Source organism: Nyctereutes procyonoides, unplaced genomic scaffold (genome assembly GCF_905146905.1).
Source record: "Nyctereutes procyonoides isolate TBG_1078 unplaced genomic scaffold, NYPRO_anot_genome, whole genome shotgun sequence".
NCBI lineage: Eukaryota > Metazoa > Chordata > Mammalia > Carnivora > Canidae > Nyctereutes > Nyctereutes procyonoides.
The window spans coordinates 17,283,703-17,310,768 of record NW_026575135.1 but is presented as its reverse complement, the minus strand read 5'-3'; the positions used below and the strand labels follow the sequence as shown (position 1 = coordinate 17,310,768).

At 36.0% G+C, this 27,066-nt stretch overlaps 1 protein-coding gene across 2 annotated transcripts in view; it reads left to right on the top strand.

The window, feature by feature from the left end:
- INVS (inversin) overlaps positions 1–27,066 on the top strand; it is a 155,768-nt gene that overhangs the window by 8,609 nt on the left and 120,093 nt on the right. For both annotated transcript variants that reach the window (XM_055301615.1, XM_055301614.1), the window contains one exon: positions 10,521–10,687. In XM_055301615.1, the coding sequence (XP_055157590.1) occupies positions 10,571–10,687 (117 nt within the window). In that variant the 5' untranslated portion in view covers positions 10,521–10,570. The remainder of the gene's footprint in view (positions 1–10,520; positions 10,688–27,066) is intronic.

The following is a 27,066-nucleotide window of genomic DNA, read 5'->3' as shown; positions in this document are numbered from 1 at the left end:
TGTAAAACATCAAGCATGACTATAGTTAATAATCCTGTATCGTTTATTTGAAAGTTTCTAAGAGAGTAGATCTAAAAGTAATCATCACAAGAAACAAAATCGTAACTGTGTGGTAACAAATGTTACCTAGGCTTACTGTGGTGATCATTTCACAATATATACAAATTATCAAATTATTATGTTGTATGCCTGCAACTAATATAATGATGTGTGCCAAGTATATCTGAAAAAAAATCTAGCATTACACCTGACACATAGTAGACAATAAATAGGACCTTATTACTGCTACTGTCAGGTTGGACTTATAGTGAAATGAACGAGTCTTACATAGTTTCAGAAGTGTCTGGAAATGGAAAATCACTAAATGCAATGAAGAATAATACTGTTTTCTTTGTGAAGACTAAACAGAATGATTTGTAGATATGCATGGTGTGCAATGATTGATTCTATCATCACTGTTAATAGTGTTTGGGTTGTTTGCAGTGGTAAAGTGACAAGGCTGCTCCATTCTGATTCTTCCACAACTTTTGATCCACTATCGATGTTCTAAACAAGTGTAAATCTTTGAGTTATTTTCTCTCTTTGTTTGTGACATCTGCCAACACAGGAGTTCGGTAAGGCAAGGAGTCTCATAAGAGGTAGAGCAGTGACATTATTTCAGGTTATGTCTGTCTTTACCTCAACAATGACCTTAAATGTTAGGGTCACTAAATGTTTTATACATGCTTGCTTATATACATATGTAGGTTTTTTTTTTTTAAGATTTTTATTGATGTATTTATTTGAAAGAGAGAGAAAGCCTGAGCTAGGGGAAGAGCAGAGGAGGAGAGAGACTCTGTGCTGAGCGTGGAGCCCAACACAGGGCTCAATCTCACAACCTGAGCTGAACTCAAAAGTCAAACACTTAACCAACTTAGCCACCAGGTACCCCTATACATAATGTGTTTATAGACCTACATGTGTATATATCCATACTAATAATAGTAATAAAATTAGCCAGTATTTGATAAAGTTATGTTATGTGCTAGGCACTGTGTAAGGGCTTTGCAACTCATTAACTCATTAAAACAGCAAAACACTACAAAGAGTTTTGGGTTCTCTTATCTTCATTTCATAAGTGAAGAAACTAAGGTATAGAAAGATTAAGTAACTTGTCTAATAAGTAGCAGAACTTGGGTTGAAGCCTGGAAGTCTGATTCCCAAGTTCATGCCTTTAACTACTGAACTATGGATTCTCCATGTATAGAGATTTTTCCATGCACATGCACATTCATATGTTTCTCTGAATACAGAGAGAAAAAGAAACACAAGAGAAGAAGAACTGATTAGGTCTAAACCTTGACTGATGAACTTAATGATTATCTAGGCTGGATCTTTCTTAACCTTTTTTTCTTTTTTTTTTGTACTACAGGTCTTTTTGGCAATCCAATAACACTTATGGACCCCTTCTCAAAAATGTATTTTTAAGAGCTTAAATATAATAAGAGAAATCCAAAGAAAAGCAGCTATACTGAAATATGGATGTCAAACTATTTAAAATTATGACACAGCAATATACCTACAATCATTTTATTAACACAGTAAATAGCAAGGTCTAATGGACAATCTAACAGCTATGATAATTTCAAAATAGTGATGAATATAGGGGCAGCTAGGTGACTCAGTCAATTAAGTGGCCAGCTCTTGATTTCAGCTCATGTCATGATCTCAAAGTCCTGGGATGAAGCCCGGAGTTGGGCTCCATGTTCAGTCTGGGAGTCTGCTTGTGGATTCGCAAGGTTCTCTCCTTCTGCCCTTCCCCCCACTCATGCTCTGTCTTGTGCATGCTCTCTCTCTCTCTCCCTGCCTCCCTAAAATAAATAAATAAATCCTTTAAAAAAAATAGCAATGAGTATGAATGCTATTTTAAGATGCCACAACAACTATGAGATAAAATGTAAAAATATTTTGTAAAGTCTCAAGTGACCTTAAAATGTAATATGTCCCTTGTTATTTTATAGTTCTCATTTTACATGTTAGGATACTGAGATTCAGAAGTTAAGAAATTTAGTTGCAAAGCTAATAACCACACAGCTGAGACTCCAACCAATTTATGTGATTTTTGAATCCTATGTTCTTCCCGTTGTTCCCAAGTTGCCTTTAGAACAATAAACAAATCATTTTTAAATGACCACAAAAGCCTTCCCAAGACTGTGACAGTACAAAAGGTATGATGTAAGAAGTGAATGAAAGCAGATGAAATGCATCTCTGATGCCACACACAGGTAACATCTGAGAACAAGCAAATAAGAGGTTAGTAAAGAATGCTAGATTTGCTTGTGTTGGACAGTGTGGTGCAGTAGCTGTTGTGTAGACTGGCACAAGTATCCCTGGAAGTGGCAGTTGTGCCTTCTGACCGCCGAGTTGGAGCTCTGCTTTCTGCACATACCAGTCCATTAACCGTGCAGACTCTTCTGCTTCAGCTGGCCTTAACACAACTGCATGCGTGGAGCAGCGGCTTTCTAGTCATCATGCCAGCCCGGCTTTCTGAGCTGTGTTCAGGCTGAGCGCATGCCGCATGCCAGCCACTGTGAAGCAAGCACCAATTGGTCATGGATTAGAGGCTATCTCCACAGTTGCCAGAATAATTAAAACAACCCAGCACACTAGCCAGCTGTTTTCTATATTAGTTGCTCCTGACAGGAATTCAAATTCAAGGCACTGCCATCCAGTGAGTATTAGATTACACCCCAAGCCCCACATTTGTACAACATGTTGCAGCCACCAGACACTTCCAAACAGGAAACCATTTCACCCAAGCATCAAAATAAGCCATTGTGCAAACTGGACAGGTAGTGGCTGGCTGCATGTTAAGATTGAAGGACCTAAGGTAGGAGGTAGGGTAGATGGATAAAGGCATAAAGGCACAGGCCTCTCTCAGTTACTCTCTTGTTAGCCAAGAAGCTCAGAACCTGGTAAGACTCTCATTATTCAAAAACTAGCCATACAGCAACTCAAAACAGGACCCTACTCAGAAACTAGCCATAAAGCCACTATCCTCATAAAGAAACTCAAAACAGGACTCAAATGAGGCTCAGTGCGACTTTTCTAATCATAAATAGGGGATACGTGCTTTCAGGTTCGTCAGATACACCAATTCTATTGTGTAGGCAAGCATAACACATTGGAGGTGGGGACATAGCCCAATGAAATCTTTTCTGTCCAGAAGTATACTACTGGTCACTGAAAACAAGTATTTCGGGGATTGAAGAGAAGACTTGAGGTTTCCTTGTACATTACAGAGGACTTGGGAAAAGTGTAACAATTGGCTAAAGTTCTATATCCTAGGAGGTAGAGTTACTATTCACCCCATGGTGCTGACTTCACTTTGGCCCTAAGAAACATAATGAGTTAGGATTATCCCAGGCCTCCATTTCGCAACATTTGCACTTGGGACCACAGTTCCTAAATCTTCTCCCTCACTGAAGTTTCCAATGAGAAATTAAACATGAATTACCACCATCATGCTGATCCTAGGTACTACTGTCTTTGCTTAACACTGGCAGACAAGGGATCCCTGGGTGGCTCAGCAGTTTAGTGCCTGCCTTCCGCCCAGGTTGTGATCCTGGAGTCCCAGGATCGAGTCCCACATCGGGCTCCCTGCCTGGAGCCTCCTTCTCCTTCTGCCTCTCTCTCTCTCTCTCTCTGTCATGAATGAATAAATTTTAAAAATTCTTAAAACAAAACACTGGCAGACAAAATGGCGGTAGAGAGTGCGCTTTCATCTTGAAAGATGAGAGACTCACCTTATTACTGCATATTCTCTACAAGTATCTTTTTGACTCCAGAAGGGTTCAAATGATAAAAGGAACACGCTCTACCTCTAATATGTTTTAGTTTTGTGAGTTTGGGTTTAAATGATTCCTTATCTATAAATGCAGTGATCAAATCTCTGGAGCCTTCTAGGTTAGGCATTAGAGGCCCTTGTTGGAGGCAACAATAGCCAGCACCACTCAAGACTTGTGCACAAGGGCTGCTATTATCAGTTACACTGAATCATATGCAGAGCTTGCCTCCATCTTCAAAACTGAGACTCTGAAAAAGAACACCTGCCTCCTCCAGGAGTTATACACAATTTTAAGGCTCTTTTCAAATTTCCAGAGCAATGACCTTTCTTGATTTATTACCAGAATACGTGGGAATACAGATCAGCAAAGTAAATTATCTAAGAAACTGTAAAGTACTTCTGGGTCCTAATACATCTGAGATTTAAATACATATTGAAATATTTAGAATTAACACAGCTTAATTTCAGGCACAAAACAACTCAGAAGTGCAACACCTTCTTTTCCTTCCCCTAGCATTTATATTTCCCTCTAAAAATATTTCATTTGATCAGTTTTCCTCCTGCATTAGCAGAGTTTATGCCAAAGCACCTTAAAAGTAACTGGCTTCCCTCATTTTCAACTCATATATTACCCTCAACTTGTATAAGAATACCTGACCAGGGACGCCTGGGTGGCTCAGTGGTTGAGTGTCTGCCTTTGGTTCGGGGTGTGATTCTGGGGTTCCAGGACCAAGTCCCACATTGGGCTCCCTTCATGGAGCCTGCTTCTCCCTCTGCCTCTGTCTCTGCCTCTCTCTCTCTCTCTCTCTCTCTCTGCCTTTCATGAATAAATGAATACAATCGTAAAAAAAAAAAAAATACCTGATCATTGTGATGAAAGTAGCAAATTTTTTGTCACATGAAGTGCATGGCAGGAGGTATCTTTTGTTGTTTTCAAGTAAACTTTATTGAGGTATAATACAATAAATACAATAAACTTAACCATTAGTAGTGTACAGTTATTTAATTTTAACAAATATGTAGTCACGTAACCACCACAATCAAGATATAGGCAAGTTCCACCATATCCCCAAATTTCCCAGGGCCCTTTTTTAAGATTTTATTTATTTATTCATGAGAGAGAGAGAGAGAGGCAGACACATAGGCAGAGGGAGAAGCAGGCTCCCTGCGGGGAGCCTGATGCAGGACTTGATCCCAGGACCCTGGGATCCCTACCTGAGCCAAAAGCAGACGCTCAACCACTGAGCCACCCAGGTGACCCTTCCCACATCCCTTTATAACCAATCCCTCCTGCATCTCAGCTCCCCACCCCCACCCCCCGCCCCAGTTAACCACTGGGTCTGTTTTCTCTTCCTATAGTTTTACCTTTTCAGAATGTGCTGTAAATGAATACTGTATGTATCCTTTGAAACAGAGTTCTTTCACTTAACATAAATGCACTTGAGATTTTTCCTTGTTAGGTAGATCAGTAGTTCATTCCTTTTTATTACTGAGCAGTATTCTACTGTGTGGATGACTACAGTTCTTTTGTCATTCTCTGCAAGGACAATTGAGATTATTTCCAGTTTTTAGTAATAATGAACGAGGCTTCCACAAACATCCGAATACAAGTTTTTATGGAATATAAGCTTTCATGCTTTTGTTTCTTCTGTGTAAACACCTAAGGAAAGAGATTATTGGGTCATGTAGTATTTTCATATTTAACTTAATAAGAAATTGACAGTTTTTTGTAGTGGCTGTGCCATTTTGTGTAACTACCAGTAATGTCTGTCTGAGAGTTCTACTTGTTCTATATCCTCCCAGCATTTGGTATTGTCAGGTTTGCTTTCAATTTTGGTTTTGTTTTAGACATTCTAATAGATATGTAATGGCATCATATGGTTTGAATGTGATTTTCCCTGTGTATTAACAATGTTGGGCATCTTTTTATATGCTTCTTTGGTGAAATGTTAATTCAAAATTTTTGCCCATCTTTTATTATCTTTTTATTATTCAGTTGTAGGAATTCTTTTTTGAGGGTGTTGAGTCTTGCAATTTCTTTTTGTATTTTAGATACTAACTCTTTATCAGGTATGTCCTTTGCAAATATTTTTTCCCATTCCATCAGTTGCCTTCCATCAGTTGCCATTCCACTGTTTGCCATTCCATCAGTTTTGTTGATTTATTCTAGGTAAAAGAATATCAGATATGTATGTGTTTAACAAATATTTTCTCTCCCAATTTGTGGCTTGTATTTTTATTTTCTTAACAGTGTCGTTCAAACAGAATTTTTAATGTGGGTGCAATCCAGTTTATTGATTTTTAAAATGGATTGTTTTTTGGTATCCTGTCTAAGAAATCTTGTCTAACCGAAGGTCATGGAGATTGTCACTTTTGTTTGCTTCTAAAAGTTTTATATAGTTATAGACATGTTACATTTAAGATAATGATTGATTTTGAGATAATTTTTGTATATGGTGAAAAGTATAGGTCAAGAGTTTCTGGTTGTTCATTTTGTGTTTTTGTCTATAAATGTCCAGTTCTTTTAGCACCACTTGTTTAAGACTACCCATTGGTTTGCTTTGGCACTATTGTCAAAAATCAATTGATCATATACATTTATAGGTCTCTTTCAGTACTCTCAATTCTATCCTGTTCATCTATTTCTCTCTCTCTCTCTGTCTCTTTCTTTCTTTTGGATATTTAATTTAAATTTGAATTTATGGGCATAAAATTATTTATAATATTCCCGTGTTTTTTACTTCATTACTTTAGGCTCTATAGTGTTATCCCTGCTTTCATTTGTTACTGGAAATTTTCATCTGCTCTGTTTTTTTTTTTTAAGATTTTATTTTTTATTTATTTATGAGAGACCCAGAGAGAGAGAGAGGCAGAGACATAGGCAGAGGGTAATACAGGCTCCCTACTGGGAACCTGATGCAAGACTTGATCCCAGGACCCCAGGATCACACCCTGAGCCAAAAGCAGACATTCAACCACTGAACCACCCAGGCATCCCTCTCTGCTCTGTTTCTAATGATCACTCTGATCAGAGATTTATCAATTTCATTGATATTTTCTGAGAACCAACTTTTAGCTTCATTGATTTTTCTCTAGTGTTTTTTAATTTTAATTTCATCGATCTCTGTATCTTTATTATGTACTTCCTCTGCTTGTTTTGGATTAAATTCGGGATTTTTTTAGTGTCCTAAGGTAGAATTATAGATCATTGATTTGAAGCTCTTGTTCTATTATAGTACAAATACTCAATGCTCTATATTTCCTTCCAAGCCCCTTCATGTGTGGAGTAGGAACCTTATAACACTACTATTATTTTCATTCATTTAATTATATTTTTTAATTTCCCTTGAGATTTTTCTCTTTAACTCATGGATTATCTATGTGATATTTAATTCCCACATATTCAGTGATTCCCCATTATCTTTCTGTTATTGATTTCTAGTTTAACTACATTACTGTCAGAGAACATACTTTGTATAACTTCACGTCTTTAAATCCGTTAATGTTTGTTTTATGACCAATGTATGGTCTATTTTGGTGAATGGTCCCATCAGTGTTTTAAAAGATTATACATCTGGCTGTTAAGTGACGTGATCAATAAATTTCAGTTATATCCTGCTGCTTTATAGTGGTGTTCCATTCTTTTCTATCCTTGCTGACTTTTCATTTTAGCAGTTCAAGCAATTATTGAGAGAGAGGTATTGAAGTTACCAATTATAATTGTAAATTTTTCAAATGTTTCATCCAATTCTATCAGTTTTTGCCTCATGTATTTTGAAGCTCCATGATTTAGTACATACACATTTAGGATTGTTACGTATTGTTGATGAATTAATCCCTTTATTATTATATAATGTTTCTGTTTGTCCCTGGTAATTGTCTTTGCTCTGAAGTCTATTATATATAGATATTAATATCTGATGTTAATCAACTTTCTTTTCATTAGTGTTTACATATCATATCTGTGCTTATTCTTTTATTTTTAACTTGTTATATTTCAAGTGAGTTTCTTGTAAATAGTATATAGTTGGATCTTCTTTTTTTTACCCATCTCTTTTTTTATCAGTGTGTTTTTATCATGTACCTTTAATGTAATTGTTAATGTTAAGATGTAAGATTTCTAGTTTGTTATGTGTTTACTGTTTGTTCCCTCTGTTTTCATTCCTGTTATTTCTCTTTCTTGTCTTCCTCTGAATTTCATGAATGTTTTTAGTATTCTATTTTAAATTATATTTAAGGGGGCTATTTGTAACAGCTTTATTGAGATTCACCATCCATCCTTATCATCCAATTCACCAATTTAAAGTACAATTCAGTCAGTTTTGTATATTCACAGAGTTGTAGGAACACCATCACAATTAATTTTAGAACAATAACTCCCCTGGATAAACCCTATCCCCTTTACTTATGTCCCCTTTAATACCTCCCCTGTTCCCCAGCCCTAGGCAAGCACTTGGTATAGAATTCTTGGTTGACAATTCATCCCCACCATTACCCCCAAAGCTTGAAAATGTCATGTCATTGCCTTCTGAACTCTGTAGTTTCCCATGAGAAATACACTGTTACTTGAGTTGTTTTTCCCCTATAGATAATGTATTGTTTCTTTCTGGCTGCTGTCATGATTTTTTTCTTCTTCTTTAGCTTTCAGGAATTTTATTATGATTGGCATATCATGGATTTTTTGGAGCTTATTCTGTTTGAGTTTTGCTCAGCTTTTTAAATCTTTAGGTCTGTGTATTTCACCAGATTTGCACCATTCCCAGCCATTATTCCCTCAGATGCGTTTTTTAGTCCTTCATTCTTTTTCCTCTTTCTGATGACATGAATAGTAGGTACTTTGGTATTGTCCCACAGAGCCCTGAGATTCTGTGGATTCTTTTCGTTTCTATGTTTTCTATTAACTGTTCAGAATAGATAGTATTTATTAGTCCATCATCAAATTCAGTGATTCTTTCCTCTGTCCTCTGCATTCAGTGAAGTTCCTACTTTAATTATTTTATTTGGTTATTTATTTATTTATTAAATGTTTATTATTCTGAAATTTTCATATGGTTCATCTTTATACTCTATCTTTTTTTGTTGTGATTTTGTATTTTTCCATTTATTCTAAGAGTGTTTGTAATTGCTTTTTGGGGCATTTTTATTATAGTTGCTTTAAAATCCTTGTCAGATAATTCTTATGTCTGTATCATCACTGTATTGGTGACTGGGATTGCTTTTTTTTATTTAAGTTAATGTTTTTCTGGTTCTTGGTTTGTCTAATAATTTTGGATTGTGTCTTCGACATTTTGTGAATTATGTTATGAGACTCTGGATTCTATTTATATCTTCTGTTTAATAGACTGACAATCTGTTTAGGTTTGGAATGAACTTTTTGTTTCAGTTTTATGGACAATGGTTCTAATGTCAAGTTAGTTTTCACAGCTCTTGCAGGGCTCTTTGGTCTTCCCTATTTATGTGCTACCCAAGCTGTTTTAGAACCTGGGCAATATTTTACTCATAGTTCAATTCTCAAGACTTCTTTTACTTTAATTCTGGTTAGTTTCACACAAGGGCTTTTCAGAATTGTTGACTTCATGCACCAAATTAAAGAATTGCTTTCTCTAACTTCCTTTTCTCCATAATCCTCCCTGCTTCTCTAGTTAGGAAGGGGTAAGATGCTACTTCATTGCTATCCTTTGCTTAATTTAGGACATGATGGTTTATAGGGTGCAGTGCCCAGTGGGGAGAAAAAAGGGGGCCAGTTTCTTTCATTGTATGTGCTTTGAGTAGAGCCAAGAATAAGCTCTTTTGACTGGAAGGAGCAGGCTTTCTGGGGAATTTTGTATCTGCCCTTTGATGTTTCATTTTGTAGGCTACTTTAACACCCAGACGGTATTTAGGAGACAAAGAAAGAAAGAGGAAGGAAGGCAGGCAGACAGACAGGGAACTCACCATCATGTATTTCCCTGAGTCTCATAGTCCCTAGACAGTTTGCCTTTTTTTCTCCACCTTTCATGTATTTTGCCTTGGGTTTTTAGTTGTAATTAGCAGGAGAATCAGGGTAGTGTGCACTTACTACATATTATCAAAAATGAGAAACCAGTCATAATTCATTTTTGTATCTCTCGTAAAAACATACCGCAATGGGGGATCCCTAGGTGGCTCAGCAGTTTAGTGCCTGCCTTTGGCCCAGGGCGTGATCCTGGGATGGAGTCCCACATCGGGCTCCCTGCATGGAGCCTGCTTCTCCCTCTGCCTGTGTCTCTGCCTCTCTCTCTCTCTCTCTCTCTCTCTCTCTCTCTGTCTCTCATGAATACATAAATAAAATCTTAAAAAAGAATACCACAATGCTTAGTGTATAGTCTACACAAAAGAAAGGAGTGAGGGAGGAAAATAAATAGCTCCTTATCTCACAATATTAATTCAGCAAAACATATAGTAGTTAAGAATATGGCTTTTAGAATCAATTATCAATTTGAATTTTAGCTTCACCTACTTTCAGTGTAATATAAACAGTTTACTTAACTTCTCTAAGTCTCGGTTTCCTATAATATGGGGATGATAATATCTATCTCATAGGGTAAGTAAAAATGACATATATTTCATGCTTTTAGCAGAGCTTGACAATAAAGTTAATAAATATAGCTTCCAGTTATATTAGCAATAACAACAGCAATTATCAAATATCACTATCTGTTTCTTACACTCATAGGAAACTCTGCCCTTAAAGACAAAGAAGATCAATTTGGGAGGACACCACTTATGTATTGTGTATTGGCGGACAGACTGGATTGTGCAGATGCTCTCCTGAAGGCAGGAGCAGATGTTAATAAAACTGACCACAGCCAGAGAACTGCCCTCCATCTTGCAGCTCAAAAGGTGAGAAGTTAAATTACGCTGAAGTGTAAACCTTTTGTGAGATATTTATAAGTTGATTAATGGAACTATGCAGTTGACAGCTGATAAAGAAATCACAAGTATGTGACTCTTAGTTTCATATGTTTTCTTTAAAAACAGTATAAACTGCAGATAATAAAGCATAGATAATCATCAGTGGCTCCATTTATTTGTCCGAGTTTCTTGAGCAGTCAAATTCATTTTATGATCTAAGGTTAAGTCAGGGAAAAGGAATCAAAGTTGTATATACAATATGATGAACTATATTACAAATCGATTTGATTTGTGCATAGGAAAAAAGCAAAGGCCAAAAAGAAACACACTGAGATGTTAATAGGGGTCAGATTTTAAAATTGGTAGTATGTATGAATTTCGGTACTTTTTACTGTTTAAAAACTTTCCCCTGACAAATATTACTTTTACAACAAAAACTTGCAGTCTCTCTTAGAACGTGAGCATTAAGAAGCATAAAAGAAATTTATTTTCTAAATGTATTCCAACTTTTTAAAAATCTAAAACTATATTGCCAGTAAAAAGGATTTCGGGTTTTTTTTTTAAATAATTTTTAAAAATTTATTTATTAATGAGAGTTAGAGAGGCAGAGACACAGGCAGAGGGAGAAGCAGGCTCCATGCAGGGAGCCCTATGTGGGACTCGATCCCGGGACTCCAGGATCACGCCCTGGGCTGAAGGTGGCGCTAAACCACTGAGCCACCAGGGCTGTCCGATTTTGGGGTTTTTAAAGGCATTGTTAAAAGCTGAGATTTTTAGGATTTAATATATCAAAAAATTAAAATGGGAAGCTTCTAAATTTATTTAAGGACTTATTTATCTGAAAATGATTTTTCCCTCTATAAAATGATTATATAAAATATATATTTCCAGTGTCTGATACTTTCCTTCTTATTATTTTAGACATATATTTTTGGAATAAAAAGCAATAAAAAAAATTAGTTAGATCCTGCAGAAACTGTTAGAGTTATTTCCCACTTAAAATGTGAACCAGATATAGCTGATTAATTGAGGGGTTAGAAAAATATCTTTCTCATTAGTTGAATACAGAAAAAGAGACTGACATTAAGATATATTTCTGAATACGCTGGTTACATGCTATGATCAGTTAGGTCTGTCGGGTTATTTCCAAAGTTATTGCTCTTGAATTTGCTTTTCATTATAGTAATTTTTTAAAAACTCCCTCATTTTCAATTTCAGTTTTAACTACCGCCTAGGTATTTATAACCTTTCACCTAGGCTTGTCAGCTGCTAAAATTATTCACTCAGGAAGGGTAACTCCATTTAACTTGTTATCATAAAAAAGTAAACATTTCAGATTGGAAATAGTCCCAGTATCATGAATTTGATACGCTTTAGATTTTTCATTGTGGTTCATTTAGGTTTAAAACCCAACTTCAAAAATGTAGGCTAGAAGAACCTAACTTCACATCAAGTGGGTCATGTGAAAAAACTGAGGATTTGAGTTGATGAGCCTCCAGTATGTCATCCTTGTAGAGGTATAATGTGACCAAAAAGGTTAGAAAAGGGGTTGATTTATAAGTCTCTTCACAAGATGCAGTGCATTGTTTTCTTTTGCTTTTTGCTTCTCCTTTATTTTTTTACATTGTGATTTTCTACAGCATTAAAGAATAAATAGAACTGTGATTTACGTGTTGCAATTTACATAACTGATTTCATAAATAACACGTTTCATGGTCTTTCAACTATCTGATAATTATGCATTTCCCCCTTTCTCTGTGTTGTGGTTTGTTTTTGCATATTTGCCCAAAGCAGTAATGTATCTTTAGGCTACACTAGCACTAGTATAATTTCCAGAATAAGGGTTGCAGTAAATCTTTAGTACTCTACTCTGTCCAGTTCAGAACCAGGTACTGTGTTTAATTTTGTGCTTTATTCAAGAACACCACTATTTTAAAGACCAGGGATAGTAGAGATCCAACAGGAATAAGATTATGAAGAATCTAGAACTAATTTTCAAAGAATAATTGGAGATATGTCCCAATTAGGGACATATCTATAGCACACCCTGCCTCTGAGCAGACACAAACACAAATTTTCTTTAAACATTTCACCCTAAACTTCCAGGATTCCTCCATACTACAAAGACCAAACAAGATCTCACAGTGAAAGACCAAACATTTAAGAAAGTAATCCATCAGGAATGAGAGTCTACAGAAACAATAAACCAATTTATTCCCTAAGAAACCTTCGATATTGGTATCATTAGAAACAATGTAAAACAATAATTGATTGAATGCTTAAAGATATAAAAGAAGACGGTAGCTCAGTTAGTTGAGCATCTTCTGACTCTTCATTTCAGCTCTGATTGTGATCTCAGGGTTGTGGGCTTGAGCTCTGTGCTAGTCAGGGAGCCTGCTTGGAATTCTCTCCCTCTGCCTTTCTCCTGCTTGTGCAGGTGCTTGCACTCTCTGTCTCTCAAATAAGTAAATAAATCTTTTTTAAAATGATATAAAAGAAGAAATCAGAAAAATGAGCAATCAGGGATACCTGGATGGCTCAGTCGGTTAAGCATCCAACTCTTGATTTTGGCTCAGGTCGTGATCTCAGTCCAGGTCGTGGGATCGAGCCTTGCATCAGGACCCTGTGGAGTCCACTTAGGAGTCTCTCTCTCCCTCTGTTCCTCCTCTCCAACTCCCTACACTTGGATTCACATGTACATGTATGTGAAAGAAGAAAGGAAGGAAGGAAATAAGAAAAGAAGGGCATTCATGAGACTTTCAGAACTATGCACAATTCTGACCATGACCCCTTATTTTAGAATAACCCATTGGCCAAAAACATTTATAAAGACTAAACAAAATATATATACATTGTTTAACAGCATTGAGAACAGTCAGCACAAGCAGGATCTAAGAAATTACAATCATTTGGAGAAGAGAAACATGGGAAATGAGCACCACATTTATCTGGCTGTATCTTTCAGGCATCTTCCAAAGTGGAATGCAAAAGAATACAACCCTAGCAGGAAGTGATGGTTCTAGTAGGCTGAAAAACCGCAGGTAGAGTCTGGAATTAGCAGTGGCGGGAATGTGGCAAGGTAAAATCCTGGGAGAAGGGAACTGCAGAGAAGGAACCCAAAAATCTGGGTACAAATTCTTGCAAATCATTAGCAGATTCCTAAACTGTGCTTTTGCTGGGTAAGGCTCAAAGAAACCCAGCAGTAAACAACAGCTGGGAGACTAAAGAGCTAAGCAGAAATTGTTTTAAAAATTTCCTATATTTTCTTTCTAACATAAGTCTTTAATACACAACAAGTGGATTTTTATATGGGGGTCCTTTCTCATTTTAAAACATATGAATAACTAATTTTCCCAGGACAACCAAGCTCATTAATTTTTAGCCATTTTAGTGTCTGCTATATGGCAGTGCCAGGCTTTTGTACTATGTACCTCCCGTGGTTTGATTTTGTTTTATTTTTAATTATGTTTTTTAAATAAAGTATCCCACATATGAGGGAGCTACTAAGGAAATTTGAAAATGACAGTTGCACCATTAAAGTACATTAGGGAGTTGAATATGGCAACTAAAGTTCATTTGGAAGAGGAAGAAAGAGGAGATGCATAGAAAACTATTACTTTTTAGGCCAGTAGAAAGAAGGAGTTCGATCCAAGAGATATATTGTAGAAATAGAACTGTTCATTCATTAAGTAGTTGCCAAATGTCTATGTAGTCATGATGATGCACTTAGAGGAAGTATTAAAAAATGAAGCACAAACACTTGCTGTAAAAAAAAAGTACTGTCCATACTGATCCATATTAAATTTACATTTGTCTTTGTTTAGTGAACCTCTGATATATCACATATCAAATATTCTTTTCAAGTATTGTCTATCCCACTTAATTCAGTTATCTGTGAACTCAGAAGTGTGCTATTTGTGTAATCATCAATATTCATATGTATGTGCATGAATGCATTCATTCAACATATGTTCATACTGTTACTATGTAACAGGTGCTGTGCTAGGGCCTTGGAATACAAAGATGAAAGATATGATTCCTGCTCTTAAGTTGCTTACAAAGATCATGGATAAAGATATCAAGTGATAATTAAAGCTGGCCTATCTCCCTTATATATCTAAGTGTTTTATAAAATATCAACAGCCGTGTCATGTAATAGTCATTTATTATGTTTTGGGGGGTGTTTTGTGATAGTGAACTAATTATGTTATCTTTCATTAGGTTTATTAGTAGGAAAAACTCTTGTTGCCATAGCATTTTGTTCATGTCTCCATTAGAGGCCTATTAACTTGTATTGTAATTATTGCTTACTTGTCTCTTTCCCACAAGACTGGATCTCCAGGCAAGAACCTTGTTTTATTGGTTTTTGAATCCCGTAGAATCTAACACGGTGTCTGACATGTCTTGGTTGAATGAATGAATATACTTTGGGTTACTTATATAGAAAGTCATTATTAATACAAATGCTTGACATTTTGTTTATTAGAACCATTTATCCAGTTTCAAAATACATATATGGGAAAAACTTATTGAACCATGCTGATTGGCTTAGTTATTTTGACACATATTCACTACTTTAGAAATAAATTGGTATTAGTCCAAGCAGCTAAGAAAATGTTACCCACAAGAATAAAATTAATCTCAATATACTGAACATCTGTACCTAATTTGTTTTTTATATGTACCCTCAGTTTAATCCAAGAAACTAATCAATCAAACCTTTTCTGGGTTTCTCACAAACGATATCTAATTGTTAGAAATGTTTTCCTCCAGGGAATCTACTATTTCTCTGACTTCCACAGATACATTTATTTGTTAATAAGGATAAAAAATCCTGAGCAATCTTACTAAATGTTAATAGTTATGCATTTTTAATCTTTCAGGAGGTTATTAATTTGTCTTCAAGAAGAGTAAGACTACCCACTTTGAAAAATGATATCATGTTAAACACAGAAACTAAAGAAGCTTCAGACTGTGATTATGTTGTGTTTGTTTTTTAATTCACCATAGAGTTATCCATTCATCTATGGAAACTGAATATTAATTTTTAATTAATATTAGCTTTCAAGATCTGCTATTTCCATGTTAATGACTTAAAAAAATTAAAGAAGAAGAGTAGAGTACCTCTGAAAGTTTTTGGGAAAACTTAATATTACTTGACAATATTAGGATATTAGATCCCTTTATTTTATACACACTCACACTTATACACAAACACACCAAACAATCCATCCCCCAGCCCCCTAGAACTCTATATTACTGTGTGTATATGTACATACCCATACATATATATACTTATATTTAACTCCTTCCCTACCACCATTAATCATAGATTTCACTTCTCTATATTCCACCCAACTAATGCTATTTGAAGGCAGAGGCTATGTCTTCTTTGATTTATTAGTTCCAGTCTTAACAGAACTCCTGCCATTTAAAAAAGACTCAGTTCATGTTTGTTTAACAAATACATGAATGAAGGAATCAATCAATAAAAACATAAGATAAATTTATTATGAAAGAATTATTGAAGTATAAATCAGTTGTTATATTTATTCCTTTTCATTCCATCTCACCCCCTTCTAATTTTGTTAGTGATATTTTACAAGATTCTTTGAGCTTAATCTCCCATCAAATATCACTCTTGTATGTCTCAATTTCTTCATCTATAAAATGGAATAATATGCTTCTTCCTGCTTGCTTTTTAGGAATGATGCTTCCTTAGATATAAAGCATTTTGCCTGGTAGAGACATATGCTCTCTAAGACTGTAGGCTGTCAATATTATTGCTATTCATCATACTGCAATATAGGTATAAACTTCAAACTGCTCTTTAGGAATCAGATGTCAGAGATAAAAAGGCCTTCAGGATAGTGAGGTCCAGTTTGTTATTGGATGAAGAAATTTAGTCAATTCTCCTTTCAATTCTCTTCTGTTAATAAATTATTCATCATTCCTTTTGCCTTTGCATAAACCTGAATGTCTTTTGTCTTATTTTTTTAATTTTTAAAAATTTTATTGTTATAGTACAGTTAAGGTACAGTGTAATAATAGTGTTAGGTGTACAATTTAGTGGTTCAGCATTTCCATACAACACCTGGTGCTCATCAGGACCAGCGTACTCCTTAATCCCCGTCACCTATTTCACCCATCCCCCCAATTTCCTCCCCTCTGGTGACCATCAGTTTGTTCTTTATAGTTAAGAGTCTGTTTCTTGGTTTGCGTCTCTCTATCTTCCCCCCCTTTACTCATTTGTTTTGTTTGTTAAATTCCACATATGAGTGGCATCATAATATTTGTCTCTCTCACTGCCTTATTTTGCTTAGCATAATACTCTCTAGTTCCATCCATATCATTGCAAATGGCAAGATTTCATTCTTTTTTAGGGCTGAGTAATGTTCCTGTGTGTGTGTGTGTGTGTGTGTGTGTGTGTGTGTACATACCACATGTTCTTTATCCATTCATCAGTTGTTGGACATTTGGATTGTTTCCTTAGTTTGGCTATTGTAGATAATGCTGCTGTAAACATTGGGGTGCCAACAAACACATGAAAAGATGCTCAACATCAGTCATCATCAGGAAAATGCAAATCAAAACTACAGTGAGCTATCACCTCACATGGGTAAGAATGGCTAAAATTGGGCAGCCGGGGGTGGCTCAGCGATTTAGCGCCACCTTCGGCCCAGGGTGTGGTCCTGGAGACCTGGGATCGAGTCCCACATCAGGCTCCCTGCATGGAATGGAGCCTGCTTCTCCCTCTCCCTGTGTCTGTGCACCCCCCCCCACGTGTCTCTCATGAATAAATAAATAAAATCTTAAAAAAAAAAAGAATGGCTAAAATCAACACAAGAAACAACAGGTGTTGGTGAGGATATAGAGAAAGGGGAACTTTCTTACAGTATTAGTAGGAATGCAAACTGGTACAGTCACTGTAGAAAATAGTATAGAGGTCCCTCAAAAAGTTCAAAATAGAACTACCCTACAGTTCACCAATTGCACTACTGAGTATTTACCCAAAGAATGCAAAACACTAATTCAAAGGGATATATGCATCCTGATGTTTAAATTATTTTAGAATTATTCATAAGAATAGAGAATATTTTTTTAAAAATAGGTACCTAATACTCAGAAGAGATAAAACTGAATATTTTTTTAAATTTTTCTTCTAGACTTACTTTAATGAAATAAGACAGTATAGATGCACTTGAAGTTTTTTTTTTATCCTCCCAAATCCCATTCCCCTCTTTCTGCCTTCTCAGTCTATCTTAATTTTGGTGGTTTCAATTCCCATGCATATTTTTCTACCTTACCTTTGTATGGATATACCTATAAACAATATTATTTCACATGTTTAAAATCTTTATATAAATGGTATTATACTTTGTGTGTCATTTCCCAACTTGTTTTTTTAACTTAATATTATGTTTTTGAGATTTATTGATTTTGAGGTGTATGTTGAAACATGTAGCTCTCTCCACAAAAGATTACATGAAAAGCTGTTCAACCTCATTACTAATTAGATAAATGCAAATTAAAGCCACATTGAGATACTATACCACCATCTGAATGTCTAAAATGAAAAAATCTGATAAAGCCTATTGATACTGAGGATATGGAACATTTTTAGTGAGGATACAATTTGATCAATCTACTCTAGAAAACAATTGGACTCTAACAAAGCTGAACACACACATACACACACAGAATCACTTCAATTCACAATCCAATCCCAGTAATACCTAAGAGAAACAAGCCCCTCATTCTACCAAAAGGCATGCATGAGAATGTACATGATAGCTTTATTTATAATAGACATTCTTAACACAAACCACCGAAATGCATGTCAACAGGCAAATGGGTAAACTCTGATGTGTTCCTACAATGGAATACTACACAATAAAAAATAATGAGCTACTGATACATTGTACCACATGAATAAATTTCAAGACATCATGTTGAGTGAAAGAAGTCACCTATTTATATGAATTTTTATATTTTTATAAAATTTATAAATTTTTATATTTTTATAAAATTTATAAATTTTTATAAATTTTTTAAAAATCTATAAATTTTTATATTTTTATAAAATTTATAAATTTTTTATATTTTATATTTTTATAGTCACCTATTTATATGAAGTCACATATTTATAGAATTTTTAGAAGAGACAAAACTCTATGGTGATTCAAATCAGATTTGGGGTTACCCATGATATAGATATTGACTAAAAAGGGGCATAAAGGAAGGTTTTCAGGGTGCTGGAAATGATCTATATCTTGATTTGTATGCTGATTACATAAAAAATTATCAGTCTGTATACTCAAGATTTATCTAATTTATTGTAGATATATGATGCCTCGATTTAAAAATTATTTTTAAAAAATGGTGAAATGTCCAGAACTTGATGAATATTATTTGTAGGTAGAATAAGGAAGAATGGAATCAAGAATAGTTCCTGACCTAGGCTGAGAAGCACTGGTCACATTTCCTTAGTGTTAACTTCAGGAGTTCTATGAAAGCCCTGTAAACTTGAGCATGCATCAAAATCACTGAAGGTGCTTAGTAGGTACTTCTAGGCTTCTCTGTGGCTGTAATCACTCATTAGTTCATCTTAAAATAATTTAATAAGTGCCCACTCTGCCGGAAACTATGTAGCCCATGGATATCTCAAGAGTAAACAAATGAGGATTTGGCCATTGGCGTGCTTCTGAAAGAAGGCACCAAAAGACATCTGTGATGCCCACATTACTTAGAAATGTAGGAAAGTCTGAGTTTATGAAACCCTTATGTTCTGGAGAGTTAACAATCTCTCAAGAAATCTCTGGACCGAGATGAGTGTTTTTAGACAGCTTTCACAGTTTGCCCCATTTGACCTTAACCTTAACTTGGCCACCTTTTCCAGACAGGCAGAGAGTCCCAGGCTAAAGAATCTTTGCTTCAGTATATTCCAACTTCTGAGGTTTCCAAACAAGCTTCAAGTTTGCCTTCTCTGAGTATTTAGAAACTATCTCTAAATCTGCCCTCTGGTTTTCCAGTTTAGGAACAGATTCCTTTTCTTTTCTTTTCTTTTCTTTTCTTTTCTTTTCTTTTCTTTTCTTTTCTTTTCTTTCTTTCTTTCTTTCTTTCTTTCTTTCTCTTCCTTCCTTCCTTCATTCCTTTCTTCCTTCCTTCTTCCTTCCTTCCTTCCTTCCTTCCTTCCTTCCTTCCTTCCTTTCTGTAAGCTCCATGCCTAGTGTGAAGGCCAACTTGGGACTCGAACTCACAACCCTGAGATCAAGACCTGAGCTGAGATCAAGAGTTGGATGCTTAACCAACTGAGCCACTCAGACATCCCTAGAAACTGGTTTCAAATATTTAGGATCATGTATTCAAGAGCACTCCAACTAAATACAGAGTTGATCTGAGAATTGAAATCAAAACCCATCTGTCCTTTAATACTTTCACAATAGTTAATGTACGTATACTGCATGGATGAAATTTGCAGTTACAAGGAAAACATGTCAACAAATCTTGATTGAAATCACCACTTTGAATTTTTCTAACAGAATTCTAGTAAAAATTTCATTTAGTTTCATAGCAGCTTTATAGCAGTCAGAACAGTCAAATATTATCTATTCTATATAAGTAAACTGAGATATATAGTCTGGTTGACTTATTCTGGGTCACTTTGATACCTGTAGAATCAGGAATTACCTTGTTTTTCTGATTCCCAGTTCAGTGCTCCTGATAATGCTCCATTGAAAAGAAACTTAAGTGCTTTTTGGAGGCTTACTTTCCTAGTCTTCTGATTTCCAAATCCAGCTTCCCAGTCAAACCCCCAAAGAAGTATCAAAGTATTTCCTTCTCACGGGCAAGATTCAGAATTTAACCCAGAGCTTCCACTTCTTCTTTTTCTTTTTTTTTAAGGGGGGGGGGGAGTGGAAGAAGGAGAGGGAGAGAGAGAATTCTAAGCAGGCTCCATGCCCAATGCAGAGCCTGATGCAGGGTTGGATCTCATGACCCAGAGATCGTGACCCGAGCCGAAATCAAAAGTTGAATGTTTAACTGACTCAGCCACCCGGGAGCCCCCAAAGCTTTCACATTTAAGTCCAGTGCTGTGACACCTCTTAAACACAGCAGAGCAGCCTTGCAGATTGTATTTTAAAATCTATGTGGTTTGCTGAATTTTCTTTTGGACATGGTTCCTATTCCCTATGACTGGCCATTTTCTAATCTTTATCTCTTCATGACCCCCAGTTTTACTAAGTCATGAAAAGACAAGCATCTGCTTTCTATGAATAGATTAGAGATCCCCACAAGCTTAGATTCCCATGGAAACCAATCAAAAACTAAAAGGAAAAGAAAGAGTATATATTGAATTTCCCTGAGACCTACAGCTTGTTTTTCATTAGACTCATGCTGATTTCTTTTTAAGCTCTGGGCACAGGGCCAGCGAATATTTTTACAGCTGTTAAAAAGGAACTTCAGATCCATTTACTTTTCATTTATACTTTTTAAAATTAATTTTGTGTTATAACATCAATTCCAATGAAAATTTGAGCATTAATTTGATAATTGCCTTCTTATGCCATAGGATTGTATTTGTTCATATAATCTTCTTTTTGTTGTTGTTTTCTTGTATTTTACTGTTCAAAAAAGAATGAGAGGGAATCAGGGGGTCTGTTCTTCCTACAATATGAATATTGTCAGCCCCTAGGCACAGTATTTTCCCTACAACCAATCATAGGACTCTTTGTACCTCCTTTTGACTGTTACACTTTTACAAAGCTCAAACAATCATTTACTAATATGATAACAGAAATATAGCCAAGATGCCAAAGTAAGGGGGAATCTAGAAAGCCAGGGAGGTGGTGACTAGGGAGAGCAGAGTGTCCATTTAGATAAGGTAATCAAAATAGTTTTCATTAAGATAGTGACATTTGAAACAAGCCTTGAAGGAGGTGAGGAAGTTAGCCCTGTGAGTGGCTCAGAGAACTTTGTTTTGTTCCTGGCATAAGGAATAGTTAGAGCAAAGGCCTTAAAACAGGAGCATGCCTGGAATGTTTGAGGAATAACAATGGGACAGGGCTAGCATGGTTATAGCGAGTGAGCAAGGGAGAAGCAGTAGGTGATGAGAATATGGCAGAAATAGTAGCCAGATCTTCTAGGGCTTTTGGCCATTGTCAGGAATATGTCCTTACTCTGAATGAAATGAGGAAGCATTAGAGGATTTTGGGGAAAGGAGTGACATGAGCTAACATATATTTTAATAAAATAATCATCCTGGCCCAGTGAAAAAATTTTTCTGCAGGCTTATTATTATCTATTTCTTCATTCCTTCTTCATATATGCTATCAAGTCTCCTTCTCATCCTGATCCCTTTCACCATATATACATACAGTTGCCAAATCCCCCTGAAAGTTAGACACCTAGAATAGAATACAATGCCAGTCTGATAAGCACAGTGTATGCCATGATTTTCACCATTGTCATTTTGGCAACCAAAGGCCATAGATTCCTATTGAAGATTTTTCAAACAAAACTTAATTTTGCTTTATGCTTGCTACTGCTTAAACTAAATCTGTATTCATATTGTTGTGGTTTGGGACCTAAATGTAGCTTTTTACTGTATTCATATTTAGTCAGTTCTTTGAACTTCCCAGACTCATGTAGGTAGAGTTTACCATTCCTTTCCTTGTTCCTCCAGTACCTTGTATACTGAACTACTGTTACATCCCCTATCTCACCAAAAGGTATTTGTTTGTTTACACATTTTATTTTCCCACAATGAGCATCTTAGTAAGAGTATAATAATCATATTCTTTTATTTCCAGGGCCTAGTACTTAACAAATAATTAATACTTGATTAATTGAATTGGATTCATCATACAACCTGTTGAGGTCCTCTTGGTTCTTGAGTCCATCATTCAGTATAGTTGTCATCTCTCCACCATATGAGTCACCAGAAATTTCATCCTAATCTTTTATATCAAAATAGATCCTACTTGCAGAAAAGCTTAATCATTGAAACACTATTACTAAAATTAACTTTACCAATTTAAAAGATTGCTGTATTCTTTCCTTATACTTGTCTAAACTGTGTCATCAGTTGTAATTAGGCTCCTTGAAAAATCTTATTCACTCTATCAGAGTCCACTTGTTCACCATTCCAATCCGGATGGAGTAATTCATTCATTCTTTTACCAAATACTTTTTTAGTATTTAATCTGTATCATGTAGCATTATATATCTTGAAATATGTAAATCCAACTTGTGTCTAAATATTTAAAGTCTTTCAAATTCTGAATCATCACAAAGTTAACATTTCACCAACAAAACTACTCATTTTCAAGAAATTTATTGAGTATACTCCATTTATCTCAAACAATTGTAGATTTTAGAAGACATGGTTTGTATCCTTTTAAATTTTTTATTCAAATTCTTTTGGTCTCTGTCATTCATCAAACTGATTCTTTGTAATCCATTTCTTAGGAATTCTGGGCTAAAATATGAATTTGAAGCAATGACTATAAACTTCTAACCAAGTGTGTAACTGGTCATTTCAAAGTTATGCAGACTGTAAACTAATACAATCTGTGTGAGTTTGTGTATGTATATGTACATGTGCACACAGGTGCATGCTTTAAATTGTTATCTCATTGAATGGTAATGTGTATACACATTACACAGCATTAAATGTACCGGGAAGATTTACATTGCATAATCTAAGAGCAGAGAACACCTTCTATGTGTAAATCAAAATGTAGAAGCACTAGGAAAGGATTAATAAATATGACTACATCGAAATAAGAAAGACTTCCTTCCTGGAAAACATCATAAGCGAAGAAAAAGAAGAAAGACAAACTGGGAAACAATATTTGCAAGTTATGTCACTAATGGAGGGTTAATATCCCTAATATATAATATGGAGAAGAAAAAAGACCAATGATTCTATAAAAAATGAGGAAGAGATATGAATAGATAGTTGATAAGAAATGGAATGAGTGGCCCTTAAATATGTGGAAATATGCTCAACATTGTTCATCATAAGAGAAATTCAAGTTAAAATTGCAATGAGATGTTTTTCACGTGTCCAGTTGACAAAAGTAAAAAAAAAAAAGTTTGACAGAGTGCTCTGATAGCAAAACTGTTGCTGGAGGGAATGAAAAATAGTACAACCCCTGTGAAGGGAACCTCAACAATATCCAACAAAAGTAACCAGAATATGTATTTCCCTTAGACCCAACATTACCACTTCTAGAAGCGTACACTGGCAAAAACAAGAAGTGATGTATGCATAAGGCTATTTAATTGCAGCATTGTTTGTAATAGAGAAAGCATGAAGGGAAAGGTCCTGTTAGGGGACTGGTTGACTAAAACAAGTGTGTCCACACAATGTTGTACTGTGTAACTATAGAAAGTAATGAGAAATATTTTTATATAATATTTTTAAATGACTTCCCAGAACGAAAAGTATAGAATATTATCCACGATCCATCAGAAGTAGAGCTTGTCATGCAGTTGACAGGGGATAAGTCAGACTTGGAGTGGTATGGCTGAGGACATCCCTGGGTTGGGCAGAAAATGAAAGTCCACCCAGAAATCACGGGCTATATCCCAGCTAAGGGCAACTGAGAGTACAAAACATGCTGAGTTGTGGTGATGAGGAAAGAAGTAGGTAATCTGTCAGTGAGACCTCAGCCCCCAAGATGAAGGAATAGGTAAGCCATGACAGGACACCATTCCTTGGGAGAATCTCAAAGAACAAGGCTGGAAGCAATTTGGATACTAAGCAGGGTTTGTTTCTTTTTTAAGATTTTATTTATATATTTGAGAGAGATTGAGCAATCGAGATTGAGAAGCTTTAGAAGCAGATTCCTTGCTGAGCAGGGAGTTCCCCTGGGGGCTTGCCACACAGCTCAATGTAGAGCTGGATCCCAGGCTCCATCCCAGGACCCTGGGATCATGACCTGAGCCAAAGGCAGACACTTAACCAGCTGAGCCACCTAGATGCCCACAGGCAGGTTTTTAAGTTAGCATTTAAAGAACATAATTGGAGTGCCAGTGCCTAAGACCATCATACTGTTGAGTGGATAGATGGATAGATAGGCACCAATTTGCTAGACCTTATGGTACAAGATTGAAACTAGATTATAGGAGCAAGACAGAAAACTGAGTTACTCTATCTGGATCACAACATTAAGGCTGATTTAACCCTCGCTGATCTCACTAATGAGCTAGACTTAAATCTTTCCTTAATTAGGGTCAAGGTAAGTCCCAAAGCCGACTGAAGGATAGCATGCAGACCACAATATCTAGAAGCAGAAAAAAACAATGCCCTTATCTTGTTTATCATCTTTTAAAAGATTTTATTTATTTGAGAGAAAGAGAACATGAGCTGGGGGTGAGGGGCAGAAGGGAGAAACAGAAGCAAACTCCCTGCTGAGTGGGGAGCTCGAGGCAAGGCTCAACCCCAGGACCCTGAGATCATGACCTGAGCCAAAGTTGCATGCTTAACTGACTGAGCCACCCAGGAGTTCCTCTTGTTTACTTTTTGAAAAAGAGAAACCTTCCCAGAAGTCCTGTGGCAGACTTTCCTTCCATCTCTTTGACTCCCACACCTAACACTCTTGGCAAAAATGAAACCACCATGATTATTCATATCAGTCAAAACCACTGGATTTGGTGAGGGCCCAGCCTTCTCTGAAGGACATAAACACTTAAAGGAAGATCAACAAAAATCAAGGTTCTGTTAGCCCAGAAGTAGATGGGCATAGATGATAGATAAGCATTCTATAATGTTGGCCATGGTGTCCTTTGGACAATTATAGAGCTTCGTGGACTTAATTACTACCTAAGCAATGACTGTAAGCTACCTCCTGTGGCACTGCCTTTAGCTTGAGGCTATGAAAAAGTCAGATGTACCAACTCTGTTTACAATGGAAGTGGCCTAACGCTTACCCTACCTAACAGTCCTTTCTATTTTTAGCATATCTGGACATCTCCTTTCTAAATAAGAGAATGGTCAAATCAGTTAGCTTTGTCAGTAACAAATATGGGCACAACATAGCATGTTGCCCCACCCTTCTTCATCCAGCAAGCTTAATTGAGAAGTATGTTTGCAAAGAGCACTGGTTTGAAAATAAAAAAATTCATTTAGTCAACAAATACGTATTTATTGAGTACTGTTCTGTACTGTTTGGCATATAAAATGAACAAAATGAAACAAAAATCCCTGCCTCCAAGCTTACATTTTGTTGGTAGAAAAGAAACCAACAAATGAAAAAGATTATAAAATATATATAATATTATGTCAGATGAGGATACCTGCAATGGAAAAAATAAGGTAGGTGAAAAAAATAGGGAGCCAAGGGGTTGCATGTTATAAATAGAGTGATCCGGATAAATCTCCCGGAAGTACCATGAAGTGAACATTTAACATTTAAGTGACCCAAAGGCAGTGAAAGAACAAACCTCTCAGGGAGAGAGAATGCCAAGTGTAAAGACCCTGAGATGGGGGCATACATGATATTTATAAGAAACAGTCAACAGGAAGACCCCTGTAACTCTAGGGAGAGGATGAGGTCAGAGATCGTGTAGGACCCACAGGATATTGAAGGATTCAGCTCTGTGCACAAGAGGAAAAGGTGATTGAAGGGTTTAAGCACAGAAAAGGCAATCTAGCTTATAGTTTGAGAGGCTCATTTAACTGAGTAGTCTGTCAAAAGGATGATAGCAGGAGGAGGATGACTAATTAGGAAGCTGAGAGATGATTCTTTCTTTCTTTCTTTCTTTCTTTCTTTCTTTCTTTCTTTCTTTCTTTCTTTCTTTCTTTTTCTTCTTTTTCATGAGAGACACAGAGAGAGAGGCAGAGACAAAGGCAGAGAGAAGCAGGCTCCCTGCAGGGAGCCCAATGCAGGACTCGATCTCAGAACTCCGGGGTCATAACCTGAGCCAAAGGCAGATGCTCAACCACTGAGCCACCAGGGTGTCCCTTAGCTTCCTATCTTTTTAAATGTTTTATTAGAGGGAACTTCTCTCCCTCACATGTTGAAGGAAATCCCAGATATTAAATCATTACACCAATATTTATTTCTTAAAAAAAAAAAGACAAAAACAAACAGGACTCTTGGAGCACCTGGCTGGCTCAGTCAGTGAAGCATGCAACTTTCGATCTCTGGTTTGTTAAGTTCACATCCCACATTGGATGTGGAGATTACTTAAAGATAAAATATTTTAAAAGAAAGAAAAATAAAAGGAAATGACTCTTTTTAAATATAATCATTGTAATACTAAAAATTTAACGAGAATTATTTAATATCAAAGTATCATAAAATAGCCCACCCATGTTCAGATTATAAACTGTCTTGTAAATGTTTTTGTTTGGTTAT